The 18,920-nt window shown below is 39.6% G+C and overlaps 1 protein-coding gene across 6 annotated transcripts in view; it reads left to right on the plus strand.

Moving 5' to 3' along the window:
• LOC126272596 (GATOR complex protein WDR59) overlaps positions 1-18,920 on the plus strand; it is a 238,149-nt gene that overhangs the window by 191,220 nt on the left and 28,009 nt on the right. For 5 of the 6 annotated variants that reach the window (XM_049975537.1, XM_049975533.1, XM_049975534.1 and 2 more), the window contains one exon: positions 11,208-11,389. In XM_049975537.1, coding sequence (XP_049831494.1) covers positions 11,208-11,389 — 182 coding nt within the window. Of the gene's footprint in view, positions 1-11,207; positions 11,390-18,920 lie in introns of those variants that run through there. The other variant, XR_007549246.1, reaches the window with a different exon arrangement.

Here is an 18,920-nt window from a genome sequence, read left to right on the forward strand (position 1 = left end):
GATTGCTGAAGGAATAAAAATCTCTAGTGCAAGGAAAAGACGGCTACATAGAGAACTAAAACATAACAAAAGTTCTAGTCACGCAGGATTAACCGAGCGGTCTAAGGAGCTGCAATCGTGGACAGTGTGGCTGGTCCCGTAGGAGGTTCGAGTCCTCCCTTGGACATGGGTGTGTGTGTTTGTCCATAGGGTAATTTAGGTTAAATAGTGTGTAAGCTGAGGGACTGATAACTTTAGCAGTTAAGTCCCATAAGATTTCACACAGATTTGAACATTTTTTAACAAAAGTCCTGATTTTGTTACCTATGCAAGATATTACAAAGATATTTTTTAAAAAAGTTGTAAAGGCAGCTGAAGAACTGGCAAATAGTAGATTTATTTTGGACACTGAAAACAAATCAGAGGCATTATGGTCAGTGATCAAAGCTCAAACAGGTGCCACAGGTGGAGACTATTATATTTCTGAAATCAAGATAGAGGATAAAACTATTGTAAATCCTGCTCAGATTTCTGAATTTTTAATGGAGTCTTTATAAATGTAAACAAATTAGTCATCCATGTGGAAGATTACCCAGACAATAAAAAATTTCTTCAACAGTGAGCAATTTGAAAGTGAACTTTTCAGTACATTTACCAAAACTACTGTAAAAGTTGTAGAAAATGTGATACTATCACTAAAAAGTAAAACATCAGCAGGATGAGATGGAATACCAACAAAAGTGTTAAAAATAGCTGCACGGCCACTAACTACAATAGTTAACCTGTCACTTCAAGAAGGTTATTTTCCAGACTCACTGAAGTATGCAGTAGTTATGCCACTATTCAAAAAGGCACAAAAGAGCACATGGAAAACTGTTACCCAGTCTCTCTTCTTCCATCACTATCAAAAATATGTGAAAGGGTAGTCACAATAAAAATTTAAAATTTCATAGAAAAATTTTAAACAATCTCAGAAATTCATTATGGATTTCAAATAGGCAAAACCACAGTCTCTGCTATACATCACTTTCTTGATAAAAATTAGCTTGTCTTTAGACAACTCACTACATGCCACAGCAATTTTTTGTGATCTATCAAAGGCCTTTGTTAGTGTGAATCACTTCTTGCTTCTCTGTAAACTGGAAAAGTATGGAATTAGGGGCACACTATTAGAATTGGTTTAAATCCTCTCTAAACAATCAAAGACAAAGAGTGGTCATATCATCAGAGAGAGGAACTTATACTTGAAAATGGAAAACTATTTCACATGGAGTACCCCCAAGGTTCTGTCTTAGGTCCCATTCTATTTCTGTTTTATATAAATGATATGCCACTTAATACTGAGTGTTACTCAGTTTTATTTGCAGGTGGCACATATGTAATCATTGACAGTAACAGCATAGACCAAATTCCACAAACTGTATTAAATATTTTAGAAAAATTAGATAACTAGTTTGATTTAAATGGGTTAAAATTAAACATGGACAAGATCCAGTTAATGGAGTTTATAACAAAACAAATAAAATCAATGGTACATTCAGGCCGGTCACAGAAATCAGGATTTGGAGCAAGCTAGCTATGTGAAAGTTGTAGGAATACAACTAGATAAAAGTCTATTGTGGTGATCACATATACCTTGCAAATAAATTAAATATCCTAGCATTTGCAATGAGGATATCATACAGTGTTACCAGATGGGCATAAGAAAAGTAGTATATTACAGCTACTTTGAGTCAGTAATAAGATATGGAATTGTATTTTGGGGTAACTCAAATCGTACGTGTCGAATACTCAAACTTCAGAAAACCATCATTAGAAATATGCCCAATGTAGGGTGAAGAAAATAATGTCACCCGCTCCTGAAAAAATCTAAGTACATTAAGTGTTTCTTCGCTATACATATATGAGCTGATTAAGTTTGTACACTGAAACCCTGATTTATTTGTGGCAGATCATTTTCAACATGACTGCAACACCAGAAATTAAAATAATTTTATGCTGCCCACCCACCATTTAAAACATTATGCTCAAACTCCACATTATATGGGTATGAAAATTTATAACAAAGTACAAGGAGGGTTAAATTCCTATTGTATAAATATAGAAACACTGAAAAAAGTTTATATGAGAAACTAGTGCAGAAATGTTACTATTCAGTAATTTGAGCTGGAGAGAACAAGTACTTCGGACTGTTAATTTGTAAAAGTTTGTTACTTATGAAGAAAAATTATTAATTGCTTAATTAATTAATTAATTATTCAGTACTGTATATTATATTACTGATTTTACAAGGAAAATTGTAAACCAGTTCTTGTGTTTTGACAAGTATCCTGTATATTAGGTCAATGGCTTGAAATTGTACGTTACGAGACAATAAAACTTCTATTCTACTCTACTCTGTTCTTTATAGGTAGGTCTTTGCAGTAACATCTATAGGAATACCTGAATTTGACCTGTGACATCATGCTAGACATTTGGCCTCTCAGAACATCATTACCGTTTTCAAAGTTTCTTATGCCTTCACTTCCACACAGAACTCTGTGTAAATTTGTTGCTTATAAAAATAATTCAATTTGCACTAAACAGGAATTGTCACACAAATATAATATTTTTTTAGTGCACATCAAGAGCATACACAAAAATGCATTTTGGGTGATAGTACCCTTGCCTTGCTATAGTGATAAACTACAGTATTAGTCTCCTCAAAATGAAGACAGTTTATATACAGTTTTATTAATATTAAAAAGCCTCTCAATTGTTGATAAAAGTTGTGAAAGCAGACAGGCCTGTGAATCATGAGAAACATTTCTGTTAGTTATGTGTGAGTTAGGACATATGTACCTCTCTATAAAAGAAAGTTAGATGCAGTTTAAGCTTAACAATGTTCACTTACTAAACAGTTTCTATAGAACACTTCATATTTTGATAGTAGAGTTCTCAACGTAAATGTATCTTTTTTCCCATTTTTCTTAAATGTTTCTAGATTTGCTGAATTTTATTCTACTATACTTCCCATGTAATGTAATTGTTGTGATTTTACATTGAGATCAATAAGATAAAAAGGGTAAGAATGAGAGAACCATAGAGGTGAAATACAGAAAGATGATAGGATTTGCTGATACAGTAACAAGGAATGGAAATATCTTACATTATCATGTCGGGACAACACATGTTTATTTCATGTAGTTTCCAAAATTGTGAAAACAATGCTGTCACTTCAGCCTTTTAGTTTAATAACCAGAGAAATTATGGTTCCAGTTAATTACATGGATTTATTCTCCAGGGTAATTTTGGGTTGTGAATATATCTTACCTTCAAATGCTGCAAATTTAAATGATGTCCATGTTTGAAGAAGAAACTCTCCCAGCAAGTATGGGGAGAGTAATTTTTCTTAAAACAACAGAGTCACACAATAAGTTTGCATGGTTGAAATGCAAGAAACCTGTAGTGTGCTACAAAATCTTAGATTAAATGTCTACATATAAAAATTTATAAATTTGACATAAAATTTTCTTTCCTATCATTGAACTCAATGGAGAAAAGTTACTAAATGGGAAAATGCTAATTGTATCAGACCAGTGCCCTCTTTACACAATAGTACACATTTATAGACTACTACCAATAAGCCAGAAGAATATAATAACCTTACAGATATACAACATGAATTAGTTATGTTTCCTATTGTAGTAAACTGTAAAATCTAACTACTTGAAAACATATTTCAACTTTTTAAATGTGTGTTCATAATTTGGTGGAATAAATAACAATTGATGGAGGACATAGGAAGTAATGTAACACATAAAACGTATAGTAATAATAATAATGCATATAAATTAATTTGCTCTTTTGTAGTCCAAAAATACAAAAAAATTGATAATATTACACTCTTGGATGGAATAGTGAGAACTTTATTCAAAGAAAAGGGCATTAGCTTATTTTGAAAACCTTAACCATGGAAGTTTTTCCCCCAATTGGGGTCAGCATGCACAAATATAAATAACCTTCTGAAAGAAAAATATGTGTTCCATGCTCATTTGTGGAAACTGGACTATTGCCCTTTGGCCCAAAGAAGGACAAGTTGTTGGTGGCACATTCACACGCACAACACATCACAAATCACAGTAGTTCTCAAGTTACGATATCACTCTTTTCCCCAGTAAAATTATCTCCCTCCCCCTCCCCCTCTGCCCCCACCCTCAACACCCATTTTCGCTGTAACAGTAGGAGTTATGTATTAAAATTATTCATTCATTGACACTTTCCACCAAATATGAGACTGACAGCTCCTATAACTTCTGGCATTTTTTCTTGAAATATTGTCTCAAGAGATTAAAAATGATTTCAGGATACTGCATTTTCCAAGGTTGAAACTGTCTTAAGAGTTGCTGTGTTAGGTTATGGGTTAAGCAATACCAAAGGAGAAAATGTTGGGAGTTCTATTGTATTTCTGTCTCATGATGAGACAACTGTCATTTTCCTCAAACAAGAAAAAACTGTATGAACAATCCAGTAAAATTTTTCACATTTTCTTAGTGTCACATTAGGTACAGAAACTAACCGACTAGGCATTACTTGGATTTTTCCAGCTTCGTCTGTTTTTCTCTTCATTTCTTCATTTACACTTCACCCAAAATCATCTCTAGAGTTTCAGTAATCTTGTGAACTTCATTCATTTGCCACAAATAATACACATTTTCTTTATTATTGTGTTGATTGTCACACAAGCTTCATATTCATACTACCCAAGACACATTTTTTATCTTTTATTGTATATAAGGCCTTCACATTACATGCTACAAACTGTCTACATCTCTGCTTTATGCAGCAAATATACCCATGATATTTCAGTAACATTGTTGCATATAACCCATATTTACTTGGTGGAATGTGTGATAAGAATAAGTCCCATATGACTTTCAAAAGATTTAATTGTACTTAATACACTCCTGGAAATTGAAATAAGAACACTGTGAATTCATTGTCCCAGGAAGGGGAAACTTTATTGACACATTCCTGGGGTCAGATACATCACATGATCACACTGACAGAACCACAGGCACATAGACACAGGCAACAGAGCATGCACAATGTCGGCACTAGTACAGTGTATATCCACCTTTCGCAGCAATGCAGGCTGCTATTCTCCCATGGAGACGATCGTAGAGATGCTGGATGTAGTCCTGTGGAACGGCTTGCCATGCCATTTCCACCTGGCACCTCAGTTGGACCAGCGTTCGTGCTGGACGTGCAGACCGCGTGAGATGACACTTCATCCAGTCCCAAACATGCTCAATGGGGGACAGATCCGGAGATCTTGCTGGCCAGGGTAGTTGACTTACACCTTCTAGAGCATGTTGGGTGGCACGGGATACATGCGGACGTGCATTGTCCTGTTGGAACAGCAAGTTCCCTTGCCGGTCTAGGAATGGTAGAACGATGGGTTTGATGACGGTTTGGATGTACCGTGCACTATTCAGTGTCCCCTCGACGATCACCAGAGGTGTACGGCCAGTGCAGGAGATCGCTCCCCACACCATGATGCTGGGTGTTGGCCCTTTGTGCCTCGGTCGTATGCAGTCCTGATTGTGGCGCTCACCTGCACGGCGCCAAACACGCATACGACCATCATTGGCACCAAGGCAGAAGCGACTCTCAGCACTGAAGACGACACTTCTCCATTCGTCCCTCCATTCACGCCTGTCGCGACACCACTGGAGGCGGGCTGCACGATGTTGGGGCGTGAGCGGAAGACGGCCTAACGGTGTGCGGGACCGTAGCCCAGCTTCATGGAGACGGTTGCGAATGGTCCTCGCCGATACCCCAGGAGCAACAGTGTCCCTAATTTGCTGGGAAGTGGCGGTGCGGTCCCCTACGGCACTGCGTAGGATCCTACGGTCTTGGTGTGCATCCGTGCATCGCTGCGGTCCGATCCCAGGTCAACGGGCACGTGCACCTTCCGCCGACCACTGGCGACAACATCGATGTACTGTGGAGACCTCACGCCCCACATGTTGAGCAATTCGGCTTTATGTCCACCCGGCCTCCCGCATGCCCACTGTACGCCCTCGCTCAAAGTCCGTCAACTGCACATACGGTTCACGTCCACGCTGTCGCGGCATGCTACCAGTGTTAAAGACTGCAATGGAGCTCCGTATGCCACGGCAAACTGGCTGACACTGACGGCGGCGGTGCACAAATGCTGCGCAGCTAGCGCCATTCGACGGCCAACACCGTGGTTCCTGGTGTGTCCGCTGTGCCGTGCATGTGATCATTGCTTGTACAGCCCTCTCGCAGTGTCCGGAGCAAGTATGGTGGGTCTGACACACCGGTGTCAATGTGTTCTTTTTTCCAATTCCAGGAGTGTATTTAGATGGATCCCTTTGATTGGTGAATCACATTAGTTTTCTTTTATGAGTGTTTTGCGTATGAGTTAACTCTTCCTTAATTTTTATGCCAGTCAGCTAATTTAGAAACAGAATTACTTTGTGTTTTTACAAAGTTTATTGTTCATCAGTACTTGCTGCAGCCGTTTGAAATACAAACTGAGATTCAGAAGGGCAGTATACATGCTAGAATGAATCCTCTTCACAGATAAGAGAGCTCTAACTGATATTGAGCATTAAACCATTCATGTAGCATGATATGTATATTTGTGACTGAGTAATATTGTACATGCCTTGAAGTAGGTTTATAATGCCCACAGTTGAGAATGTATATTCACATAAAGAGAAACATAAGACTTGAGAAACAACAGAGTAGTGAAAGCGTTTCATATACATCAACTCATATCAAAGCAACCATTGTTTAAGGATTTCTGTCTAAGTGGGTCATTCATTTGAACAGTAATAAGAATTTATGCTCTGAGTTGCACTACTGGCCATTAAATTTGCTACACCAAGAAGAAATGCAAATGATGGACGGGTATTCATTGGACAAATATATTATACTAGAACTGACATGTGATTACATTTTCATGCAATTTGGGTGCATAGATGTTGAGAAATCAGTACCCAAAACAACCACCTCTGGCTGTAATAATGACCTTGATACACCTGGGCATTGAGTCAAACAGAACTTTGATGGCGTGTACAGGTACAGCTACCCATGCAGCTTCAACATGATACCACAGTTCATCAAGAGTAGTGACTGGCATATTGTGCCGAGCCAGTTGTTTGGCCACCATTGACCAGACATTTTCAATTGGTGAGAGATCTTGGGAATGTGGCGGTCGTGCATTATCCTGCTGAAATGTAGGGTTTCGCAGGGATCGAATGAAGGGTAGAGCCACTAGTCGTAACACATCTGAAATATAATGTCCACTGTTCAAAGTGCCGTCAATGCGAAAAAGAGGTGACCGATACGTGTAACCTATGTCACCCCATACCATCACGCCAGCTGATAACGCCACTATGGCAATGACAAATACACGCTTCCAATGTGCGTTCACTGCGATGTCGCCAAACATGGATGCGGCCATCATGATGCTGTAAACAGAACCTGGATTCGTCCGAAAAAATGACATTTTGCCATTCGTCCACCCAGGTTCGTCGTTGAGTACACCATCGCAGGCACTCCTGTCTGTGGTGCAGCGTCAAGGGTAAATGCAGCCATGGTCTCCATGCTGCTGCAAACGTCGTTGAACTGTTCGTGCAGATGGTGGTTGTCTTGAAAACGTCCCCATCTGTTGACTCAGGGATCGAGACGTGGCTGCACGAACCATTACAGCCATGCGGATAAGATGCCTGTCATCTCGACTGCTAGTGATACGAGGCCATTGGGATCCAGCACGGTGTTCCGTATTACCCTCCTGAACCCACCGATTCCATATTCTGCTAACAGTCATTGGATCTCGACCAACGCAAGCAGCAATGTCGCGATACCATAAACTGCAATCATGATAGGCTACAATCTGACCATTATCAAAGTCAGGAACATGATGGTATGCATTTATCCACCTTTCACAAGGCATCACAAGAACATTTCGCCAGCCAACGCCGGTGAACTGCTGTTTGTGTATGATAAATCGGTTGGAAACTTTCCTCATGTCAGCACGTTGTAGATGTCGCCACCAGTGCCAACCTTGTGTGAATGCTCTGAAAAGCTAATCATTTTCATATCACAGCATCTTCTTCCTGTTGGTTAAATTTCGCGTCTGTAGCACGTCATCATCTGCGTGTAGCAATTTTAATGGCCAGTAGTGTATTAAAGAAAAGAACAATAGAGACAAAACACTTTATAATAAATTATATTTTGTTTCTGTATTTTATAACATTTTTTGGTAGTGGTTTAGGTCAGAATGTATGAAATTACAAATTCACATGTAGTTACTGCCGATGATTCCAATACAGCCACCTACTCTAAATTTGACAGTATTGACCTGGAAACTAGAGAAAAGGATTTGCATAAGGTTTTGTACAAGAACAGAAAAAAATGCTGTGGGTAAGAAGAGTAGAAATGTTAAGTGAAGCTACTAGAATGCTGAAGTGATAATATAACATTTCTTGCTCCTCAAATTAAGTTACTTTTTATCTACAAATACAAATTATTAAGCATAATGCTTCAGTGTTTGTTTGCCAACAGAAATTATATGTTGTGGACTCATTGTTTTATTAGAAAATAGTCATTTTTTACCTCAAAGGAGTAATGTTCATTAAAGAATTACACTGTCTTAGTACAGAAAACTCAGTCATCTGTGTTGTGTGTGTGTTTCATTCATTAGTGACCATCTAATAATTAGAGTAATTTTGTAAGTCTTATCCATGTTATTTGTGGAAACTTGCCTGGGTTGTGTGTAATTTAATTTTATTTGCAACTAGAAAATTTATGTAATATTTAGTGGTGCTGTATTAATATGAGTAGATGGGAAATAGTGTTTTGTCACTGTTTCATAGATTTGAACCAGAGACTAACGAAAAGACAGAAGTAAGCATTAAATATTTTAAAATATAGTCTTCCTTCTGGTGATTGTTATGTGTTACTTATCTTTATTTCACATGCCTAATTTCTACTTAATTGTAACATCAGGTTTTGTAGCATATGTCGGCTACAATTTTGTACAATATATCATGCACAAATTATCAAACATTATAAATAAGTGTAAAATAATAATAAAAGTGTCATATGCTTCAATCTATGATTTCTGAAGTAGTAAGGAAAGTTTACTTTATTACTTTACTGTTCATGCATTGCTTACCTCACTTATGTGTCAGGTTATTTACTGTAGGAAACAGACATTAACTGTCCCAGTTATTCTTTTTAGCTGGTACTGAGCAATGTTCAGTATTGCAAAATATTATTTTATTATAGTATCTTCACTTAGAATACAAGCACTTATTCAAGTATCCACTAAATTAACAATTTCAAAGAAAACCTTTAACTGTAAGAAACAGTATCCCAGACACTGCTTTATAATAACCCAAGTAATTGTGACTCTGTGTCACATTAAAAATAGAAGCAAAAGAATTCAGATTTCTAACAGAAAACATTTCTTTAATCCTTGTTTCTTTATTTTGCTGTAGACCTCGTGAATATCATAAAATGTGTACCAGCTGATTGGTGCAAATAATAGCTCTCTTGCTCCATATCTTTCCCATTTTCTCATCAACTTCTCTCTCTGACACACACACACACACACACCTTCTAGTACTTGCACTAGTTTTGTAGTAATGCACTCTGCATTATAGACATAGATGAATATATGAAGAAAATAGAAGTTTGACATTTGATGCTCACAATGTGGCTTTACTTTTTTGTTAAATTTAATCCTTTTTTTTGTGTCTCTCTTCATATTTTATGTCAACAACTTAGAAACTATGGCACAAATATATAGAAATATTGAAACACAGTAACAAATTATAAATAATATAAGAAGAGCGGATTATTTTCAAGTATGATGTATGAAAACATAAATTTATTCCTCTAACATTCAAGACCATTGATACTTCTTACACAAATATAACAATACACCAGCTAATGCTGATTTAGTATTGTAATTTTTTTAGCCCTGTATTTGCACTTATACCCATCAGAAATCTGAATTGTAATTTTAGCTTCAGAAGCATATAATTGTTTTTGTTGCTCAGATAAGACTTATTTTGATCCAGTTCTCTTAGATAAATATACAAATTGTCTTAGGCATTTTAGTTTACGTCTCACTTTCATCTTTATTTTATCAATTAGTTTTCCTTTTCTTCTAACAACAATCTTATCTGTACACAGTCTACAAGCTTTCTTTGTAACTTATGTTGGGGAATTCTAACTCTTTACACCAGTTTTGAAAATAATTAATTAGTCCCCTTTATTCTTCTGGTCATTAAAATATGTAGTTCCAGTATTCTGGCTTGAGTCACTTTCCTTTCTGTTGTGGCCCATAGTAATGACTACTAGCTGGTTATGTCTTGTTTCTTGTTTCTATTTATCTGATCCTGTTTTTATGTCATGAACCTAATAACTTGGAGATGTGTGTCAGGGATTTTGGTATGTGTTGAGCATTTGTAACAGCAGCATTACTGGACATTTGTGCTGCTTTGTTGATGAGCAGTCATGTATTTCTATGTACATTGTGTTTAGAAATAATTTGTTTGAGACAGACATTTCAAATATTTACAAAATACTTTTGTGTTCATCTTCCTTGACATGTGTTAATGTCTAAAATAAGTATATCCACATTACAAGTATAGAGCAATTATGAAATGTTTACTGCAGTATTATTCGTAAAGTTTTAAACTTATTACTCTCCATAATGAAGATGGAAATTGCAGGATGAAATAACAAGTAATAATGAAGAAATACAACCACTCTCATCTAGCTGAGTTATGCATGGCACGTACACACATGTAACAGCACAAGGATGTTAGCAGCTTTTAGCTTTCACTGCTCTTTTCTTTATTTAAGGGGATGGACAGATGGACACACACACAACACACACAACACACACACACAACACACACAACACACACACACACACACACACACACACACACACACACACACACACACACATTACACTTCACACCCCACAGGTGGTTGTGCTGTTTTCAGTTGTCTTAGTGGAAGTGAGCAAACAATGTGTACTGGAACTAGATATGGAGTGGGATGTTGCCCTGCTGCTAAATGTGTCTCTGTGCTTCATATCACTCAGCTACAAATGTGTGTTTGCCTTTCCTCATTATTCTTTATTATTTTCTGTAAAAATGATCATTTTCTGATGGTCTGTTTTATTTTAATAGCCTGGTGGTTCCCCATATCACACGATACATCAGGTAGACACAAGCCTTGAAGGATCAAGTTATCCTACACTGAAACAAAATCGTTCCAACTCATGGTCTGATTCACTGGATGATTTTAAGTTTGCTTCTGGAATTGCGGAACATCGAGAACATTGTGATGCTGACAGTGTTAAGTCTATAAAGTAAGTTCAGTATTCATTTTAGCTCTGTTCCTACTTATACCATATTCAGTGTTATTTCATTCCGTCTTCAGAAAATTAAATAAATTCAGCATTTTGTGTTTTATTTTAGTTTCTTCTCAGGTGCATGTTTAATAATTTGTTGTGTTTAATACCCAGCAATGGAAAATGTTGAATGACATTTAAAAAATTCTATTCTCCCTCTCCCTCTCCCTCTCCCTCTCCCTCCCTGTCTCTCTCTCCCTGTCTTTCTTTCTCTTTCTCTCATACTACACTATTTTGAGATGAACCCAGAATACTACCAATTTCTCTTTTTCGATATGGAATCTTCAATCTGACTATAGACCAATTTGAGTATCCCAGAAGCACACACATATTTCATTTAGTAGGAGACAGTGTAGATCTGTATCAAAAACTTTGTCTAAAGTAAGGAACTCAGCGTCACTCTAGGTAGCAGTATATACTGCGTTGGTTTTCATGAACAAAGAGAGCAAGCTAGTTTTACAGGGTCCGTGCATATGGAACCCACATTTATCTGCACATAGCAGCTGTCTTGTTTCCAAAAATGACATTGGTGACAGATGTTGTCTGCTGAAATACTAATCCAATAATGTGTTGAAGCAGCTGCCAGTATCATTCATAGCATCCCAAGTTGCCTTAAAAGATCGGACCACTCCTTTAGTTGATATGATAGATAACACCAATGCAAGGAGCCAACTTCCGTAGCATTTTGTGTATGCACTATCATATATGTAGTCTAGATATAAGAAAGGCCCATTGGAAAAGCCAGTTATGGCCAGTGAAATATTTAGCTTGTCATCAGTAGTATCCTGCTCAAAGGAATACATGCATGCAGTCCTTAGTAAAGCAGATGCTGAAGAACTATAAGAACTATGGAGGCATACGAGGACACCTGGACAGTGCTCCACCAGTGTATCAACAATTGAAAGGAACATCTACACTTATCCATACAGCAATCTCACGGTGATATATTTTTAATCAAATTTTGTGTTTGTAATTCTCCTTGTTCTTCTAGGCACACATCTTCAACATAAATGTAACTTTAGAAGCATTGCCCTTACTACATGTTTGGATTCCCACTTCAAAATCAGATGTTCGCCCAAAATTATACTTGCATTTACATATCTTCATAATCCTATTTACATTGCATAAAGATACTCTTTCACTTGTAGTCATTAGTCTTTTCTTGAAGTGTACAATTTCTGTTGGACACTTACCAAACTCCAGAGCAATGTTTGTCTGCAAATTGTTAAGCCTTTAAACTGAAAGCTTTTTACCAGCACATGCTTCTGTTTTCTTAATATTTATGGCCAGAAGTTGTTGACCTAACGAATGAGGCAGAAAGGTGCCAATATCTCTGGAAAGAGGCCTTAAATTATGAACAGGTGCTAGAAAAGAGAAAACCAATGGAAAACATGTTTATCTCTTTCTGAGGAGCAGGAATTGTTGAGCATACTAGTAATTATGATCTGATTTAAATTTCTTATGTGCGGTCTTAAGTGTGTCACTTCTCAACAGAACTATTATTCAGTCTTGTGAAAACTTGCAAACAGTTATTTTCATTGTAATTGTGCAAACTGTTGCTCATGAAGGCGGTCTGGAGAGTAACATATGTTTTCACATACAATGGGAGGCAGTGAGGGGACTGGAACAGTTTCACTGATTCACAAGTAGGTCTGTGTCACCCTTTGAGCTGTGATCTACATCTACATCTACATCTACATCCGTACTCCGCAAGCCACCTGACGGTGTGTGGCGGAGGGTACCCTGAGTACCTCTATCGGTTCTCCCTTCTATTTCAGTCTCGTATTGTACGTGGAAAGAAGGATTGTCGGTATGCTTCTGTGTGGGCTCTAATCTCTCTGATTTTATCCTCATGGTCTCTTCGCGAGATATACGTAGGAGGGAGCAATATACTGCTTGACTCTTCGGTGAATGTATGTTCTCGAAACTTCAACAAAAGCCCGTACCGAGCTCCTGAGCGTCTCTCCTGCAGAGTCTTCCACTGGAGTTTATCTATCATCTCCGTAACGCTTTCGCAATTACTAAATGATCCTGTAACGAAGCGCGCTGCTCTCCGTTGGATCTTCTCTATCTCTTCTATCAACCCTACCTGGTGCGGATCCCACACTGCTGAGCAGTATTCAAGCATTGGGCGAACAAGCGTACTGTAACCTACTTCCTTTGTTGTCGGATTGCATTTCCTTAGGATTCTTCCAATGAATCTCAGTCTGGCATCTGCTTTACCGACGATCAACTTTATATGATCATTCCATTTTAAATCACTCCTAATGCGTACTCCCAGATAATTTATGGAATCAACTGCTTCCAGTTGCTGACCTGCTATTTTGTAGCTAAATGATAAGGGACCTATCTTTCTATGTATTCGCATCACATTACACTTCGCTACATTGAGATTCAATTGCCATTCCGTGCACCATGCGTCAATTCGCTGCAGATCCTCCTGCATTTCAGTACAATTTTCCATTGTTGCAACCTCTCGATACACCACAGCATCATCTGCAAAAAGCCTCAGTGAACTTCCGATGTCATCCACCAGGTCATTTATGTATATTGTGAATAGTAACGGTCCTATGACACTCCCCTGCGGCACACCTGAAATCACTCTTACTTCGGAAGACTTCTCTTCATTGAGAATGACGTGCTGCGTTCTGTTATCTAGGAACTCCTCAATCCAATCACACAATTGATCTGATAGTCCGTATGCTCTTACTTTGTTCATTAAACGACTATGGGGAACTGTGTCAAACGCCTTGCGGAAGTCAAGAAACACGGCATCTACCTGTGAACCCGTGTCTAAGGCCCTCTGAGTCTCGTGGACGAATAGCGCGAGCTGGGTTTCACACGATCGTCTTTTTCGAAACCCATGCTGATTCCTACAGAGTAGATTTCTAGTCTCCAGAAAAGACATTATACTCGAACATAATACGTGTTCCAAAATTCTACAACTGATCGACGTTAGAGATATAGGTCTATAGTTCTGCACATCTGTCCGACGTCCCTTCTTGAGAACGGGGATGACCTGTGCCCTTTTCCAATCCTTTGGAACGCTTCGCTCTTCTAGAGACCTACGGTACACCGCTGCAAGAAGGGGGGCAAGTTCCTTCGCGTACTCTGTGTAAAATCGAACTGGTATCCCATCAGGACCAGCGGCCTTTCCTCTTTTGAGCGATTTTAATTGTTTCTCTATCCCTCTGTCATCTACTTCGATATCTACCATTTTGTCAACTGTGCGACAATCTAGAGAAGGAAGCACAGTGCAGTCTTCCTCTGTGAAACAGCTTTGGAAGAAGACATTTAGTAATTCGGCCTTTAGTCTGTCATCCTCTGTTTCAGTACCATTTTGGTCACAGAGTGTCTGGACATTTTGTTTTGATCCACCTACCGCTTTGACATAGGACCAAAATTTCTTAGGATTTTCTGCCAAGTCAGTACATAGAACGTTACTTTCGAATTCATTGAAAGCCTCTCGCATAGCCCTCCTCACACTACATTTCGCTTCGCGTAATTTTTGTTTGTCTGCAAGGCTTTGGCTATGTTTATGTTTGCTGTGAAGTTCCCTTTGCTTCCGCAGCAGTTTTCTAACTCGGTTGTTGTACCACGGTGGCTCTTTTCCATCTCTTACGATCTTGCTTGGCACATACTCATCTAATGCATATTGTACCATGGTTTTGAACTTTGTCCACTGATCCTCAACACTATCTGCACTTGAGACAAAACTTTTGTGTTGAGCCGTCAGGTACTCTGTAATCTGCTTTTTGTCACTTTTGCTAAACAGAAAAATCTTCCTACCTTTTTTAATATTTCTATTTATGGCTGAAATCATTGACGCAGTAACCGCTTTATGATCGCTGATTCCCTGTTCTGCATTAACTGATTCAAATAGTTCGGGTCTGTTTGTCACCAGAAGGTCTAATATATTATCGCCACGAGTCGGTTTTCTGTTTAACTGCTCAAGGTAGTTTTCAGATAAAGCACTTAAAAATATTTCACTGGATTCTTTGTCCCTGCCACCTGTTATGAACGTTTGAGTCTCCCAGTCTATATCCGGCAAATTAAAATCTCCACCCAGAACTATAACATGGTGGGGAAATCTACTCAAAATATTTTCCAAATTATCCTTCAGGTGCTCAGCCACAACAGCTGCTGAGCCCGGGGGCCTATAGAGACATCCAATTACCATGTCTGAGCCTGCTTTAACCGTGACCTTCACCCAAATCATTTCACAATTCGAATCTCCGTCAATTTCCTTCGATACTATTGCACTTCTTATCGCTATAAACACGCCTCCCCCTTCACTGTCCAGCCTATCTCTGCGGTATACATTCCAATCAGAGTTTAGGATTTCATTACTGTTTACGTCTGGTTTCAGCCAACTTTCTGTTCCTAGTACTATATGGGCGTTGTGACAGTTTATTAATGAGAGCAGTTCTGGGACCTTTCTATAGACGCTTCTGCAGTTTACTATTAGCATATTAATATTGTTATTCCTTGTTTCATTTTGCCTACTCCTGCCTTGCCGCGTCTCAGGAGGCGTCTTGTCGGGCCTAGGGAGGGAATTCTCTAACCTAAAAAAACCCCATGTGCACTCCACACGTACTCCGCTACCCTCGTAGCCGCTTCCGGCGTGTAGTGCACGCCTGACCTATTCAGGGGGACCCTACATTTCTCCACCCGATAGCGGAGGTCGAGAAATTTGCACCCCAGCTCTCCACAGAATCGTCTGAGCCTCTGGTTTAAGCCTTCCACTCGGCTCCAAACCAGAGGACCGCGATCGGTTCTCGGAACGATACTACAAATAGTTAGCTCTGATTCCACCCCGCGAGCGAGGCTTTCCACCTTCACCAACTCCGCCAACCGCCTGTACGAACTGAGGATGACCTCTGAACCCAGACGGCAAGAGTCATTGGTGCCGACATGAGCAACAATTTGCAGTCGGGTGCACCCAGTGCTCTCTATCGCCGCCGGTAGGGCCTCCTCCACATCTCGGATGAGACCCCCCGGCAAGCAGACAGAGTGAACACTGGCCTTCTTCCCCGACCTTTCCGCTATTTCCCTAAGGGGCTCCATCACCCGCCTAACGTTGGAGCTCCCAATAACTAATAAACCCCTCCCCCCGTGTGCCTGCTCGGACCTTGCTGAAGGAGCAGCCACATGTCCACTCACAGGCAGAGCGGGCGATGCCACACGGCCAGCCTCCACATTGACCCTCCGCCTCGTGCGCCGCGAACGCCGCTGAACCCGCCACTCCCCTTGGGGAGAGGGTGGCCCAACCGCGCCCGGTACCCGCGAAGATGTCTCGACAGCAGGGACAGTGGGTGAAGCATCTAACACCTGGGGTGCACCATGCGACGCACCAGACTCCCCACTGCCGCTACACTCCGAGGCAGCAGCCTGAAGACGGCTGACCGCGGCCATCAACACGCTCAGCTGTTCGCGAAGAGTGGCCAGCTCCTCCTGCGTCCGTACACAGCAGCCACACATCCTAGCCATCCTAAGAAATCAATTTACTATAGAGTGTTAATCAGCTTTTAACTAGACTGCTAATTCACTAAAGGCGGTTGATTATTGATTAAACTGTGATTGCTAACCACTTCTTGTAGAAACAAGGAAAATAGCACTACCTGTCTGTCTCTGGACGGTATTGAAAACAAACACTAGCACTACGAGCACTATGGCTGACTAAAGGGACTCTCTGACTGTATTCGAAACACACACGAGATCTATGGAACACTTAATAGCACTCTACTATTAAAGCTTCCTAAAAGCAAAAACACGCAGAAGAAGAAGTGACAAGTAAGAAAAATACAGATAATACTTAAATTAAGGTAGCTCACTGCACAGCAGACGTGAAGCAGACGGCGGTTAGGGCGACACTGACACTACTGGCACTATGGCTGACTAAAGGGACTCTCTCTGACTGTATTCAAAACAAACACGAGATCTATGGAACACTTAATAGCACTCTACTATTAAAGCTTCCTAAAAGCAAAAACACGCAGAAGAAGAAGTGACAAGTAAGAAAAATACAGATAATACTTAAATTAAGGTAGCTCGCTGCACAGCAGACGTGAAGCAGACGGCGGTTAGGGCGACACTGACATGATAAGGAAACTTTCATAGTGAGAAACTTCCATTGCTTCTCATTTGGCTACATAGCCATACAAAATAAGCACTGCAATTGAAAATCCATCCAGATATGAAATCCATTCTGTAGTAAAGGAAACCTCACAGCTATTGATATCCAATAACAAATTTGTGTTGTATACACACCAGTGTGTGTGTCAGTGGTATCATTTATTTAATAGTGATAGGCTGAAAATTCAGGTAGATGACAGAAGTGGTCATCTGTCAGTTGTCAGCAATGAACTTGTACAAAGGTTGATGGTAAAAGTAATGAAAATCATTATTTCACCTACATGAGCTGTTGGACAACATTCTTTAGATTTCTTGGCTCTTTTGCACAAGACTGTGAGTGGACAGTGAAGGTCTCTTGACAACCAGCATTGTGCAACAATTCTTGATCACTCTGTCAAACAAATGCAAGAATTCTTAGGTCAGTTCAAAGAGGACATTTTTGAAAATCCACTTACACCTCAGACTTGACTCCAAGTCATTTCCAACTCTTTGTGCACAGAAAAAATGTCTTGGCTCCAAATGCTTTGACTCCAATGAAGAACTGCAAGAATCTGTCAACAGCTGGCTGCAATGTTAGGTGCCAGAATTTTGTGCAAAGCCTTATCAATATGATAAATACTCAAATGCAAATGGTGATAATATAAAGACACACTAGAAAGCTGAAGTTTTAAGATTGTTGTAATAAATTTGCTTTTACTTTTATTTGACAATGCTATGAAAAGGATAGATTGCTACTCACCAGATAGCCGAGATATTGAGTGACAAACATGCAAAATAAAAAGGCTACTTTAGACTTGCTGAGGAGGCTGGGGCAAAGGGGGGCGAGTAGAGAGTGGGAGATTGATGATGAAGTTCTTTTTGTGTTAGCGTACAGGGGCAAGATGGCGAGAGGGAAGGGCAGCTAGGTGCAATTATCAGGTTATACTGAGATTGGGGGGGGGTCATGAAAGGAGAGAAGCGAAAACATTGTGCTTGCGCTTGTGGAGTAGAAGGCTTTGGAGAGGGAAGAGGATAGGTGGGTGTAGGACAATGACTAACAAAGGTCGAGGCGAGAATTGTTACGGGAACCAGGTGGTCCAGCTATTTCTTGGCCAAAGTTTGCTGATGGCTATTCATGCGAACAAACAGCTTGTGGGTTGTTATGCCCTTATAGAATGAAGCACAGTGGTTGCAGCTTAGCTTGTAGATCACATAACTGCTTCCACAGGTAGCCCTGCCTTTGATGGCATAGGTGATGCTTGTGAGCAGACTGGAGTAGGTAGTAGCACTTTTCACATGAATTTTTTCAACATATTTCAACGTATTTTTTCACACACATTTCTCTGCTATTTATGTATTTTTACACATTTTTATC

Source organism: Schistocerca gregaria, chromosome 5 (genome assembly GCF_023897955.1).
Source record: "Schistocerca gregaria isolate iqSchGreg1 chromosome 5, iqSchGreg1.2, whole genome shotgun sequence".
Classification (NCBI taxonomy): Eukaryota; Metazoa; Arthropoda; class Insecta; order Orthoptera; family Acrididae; genus Schistocerca; species Schistocerca gregaria.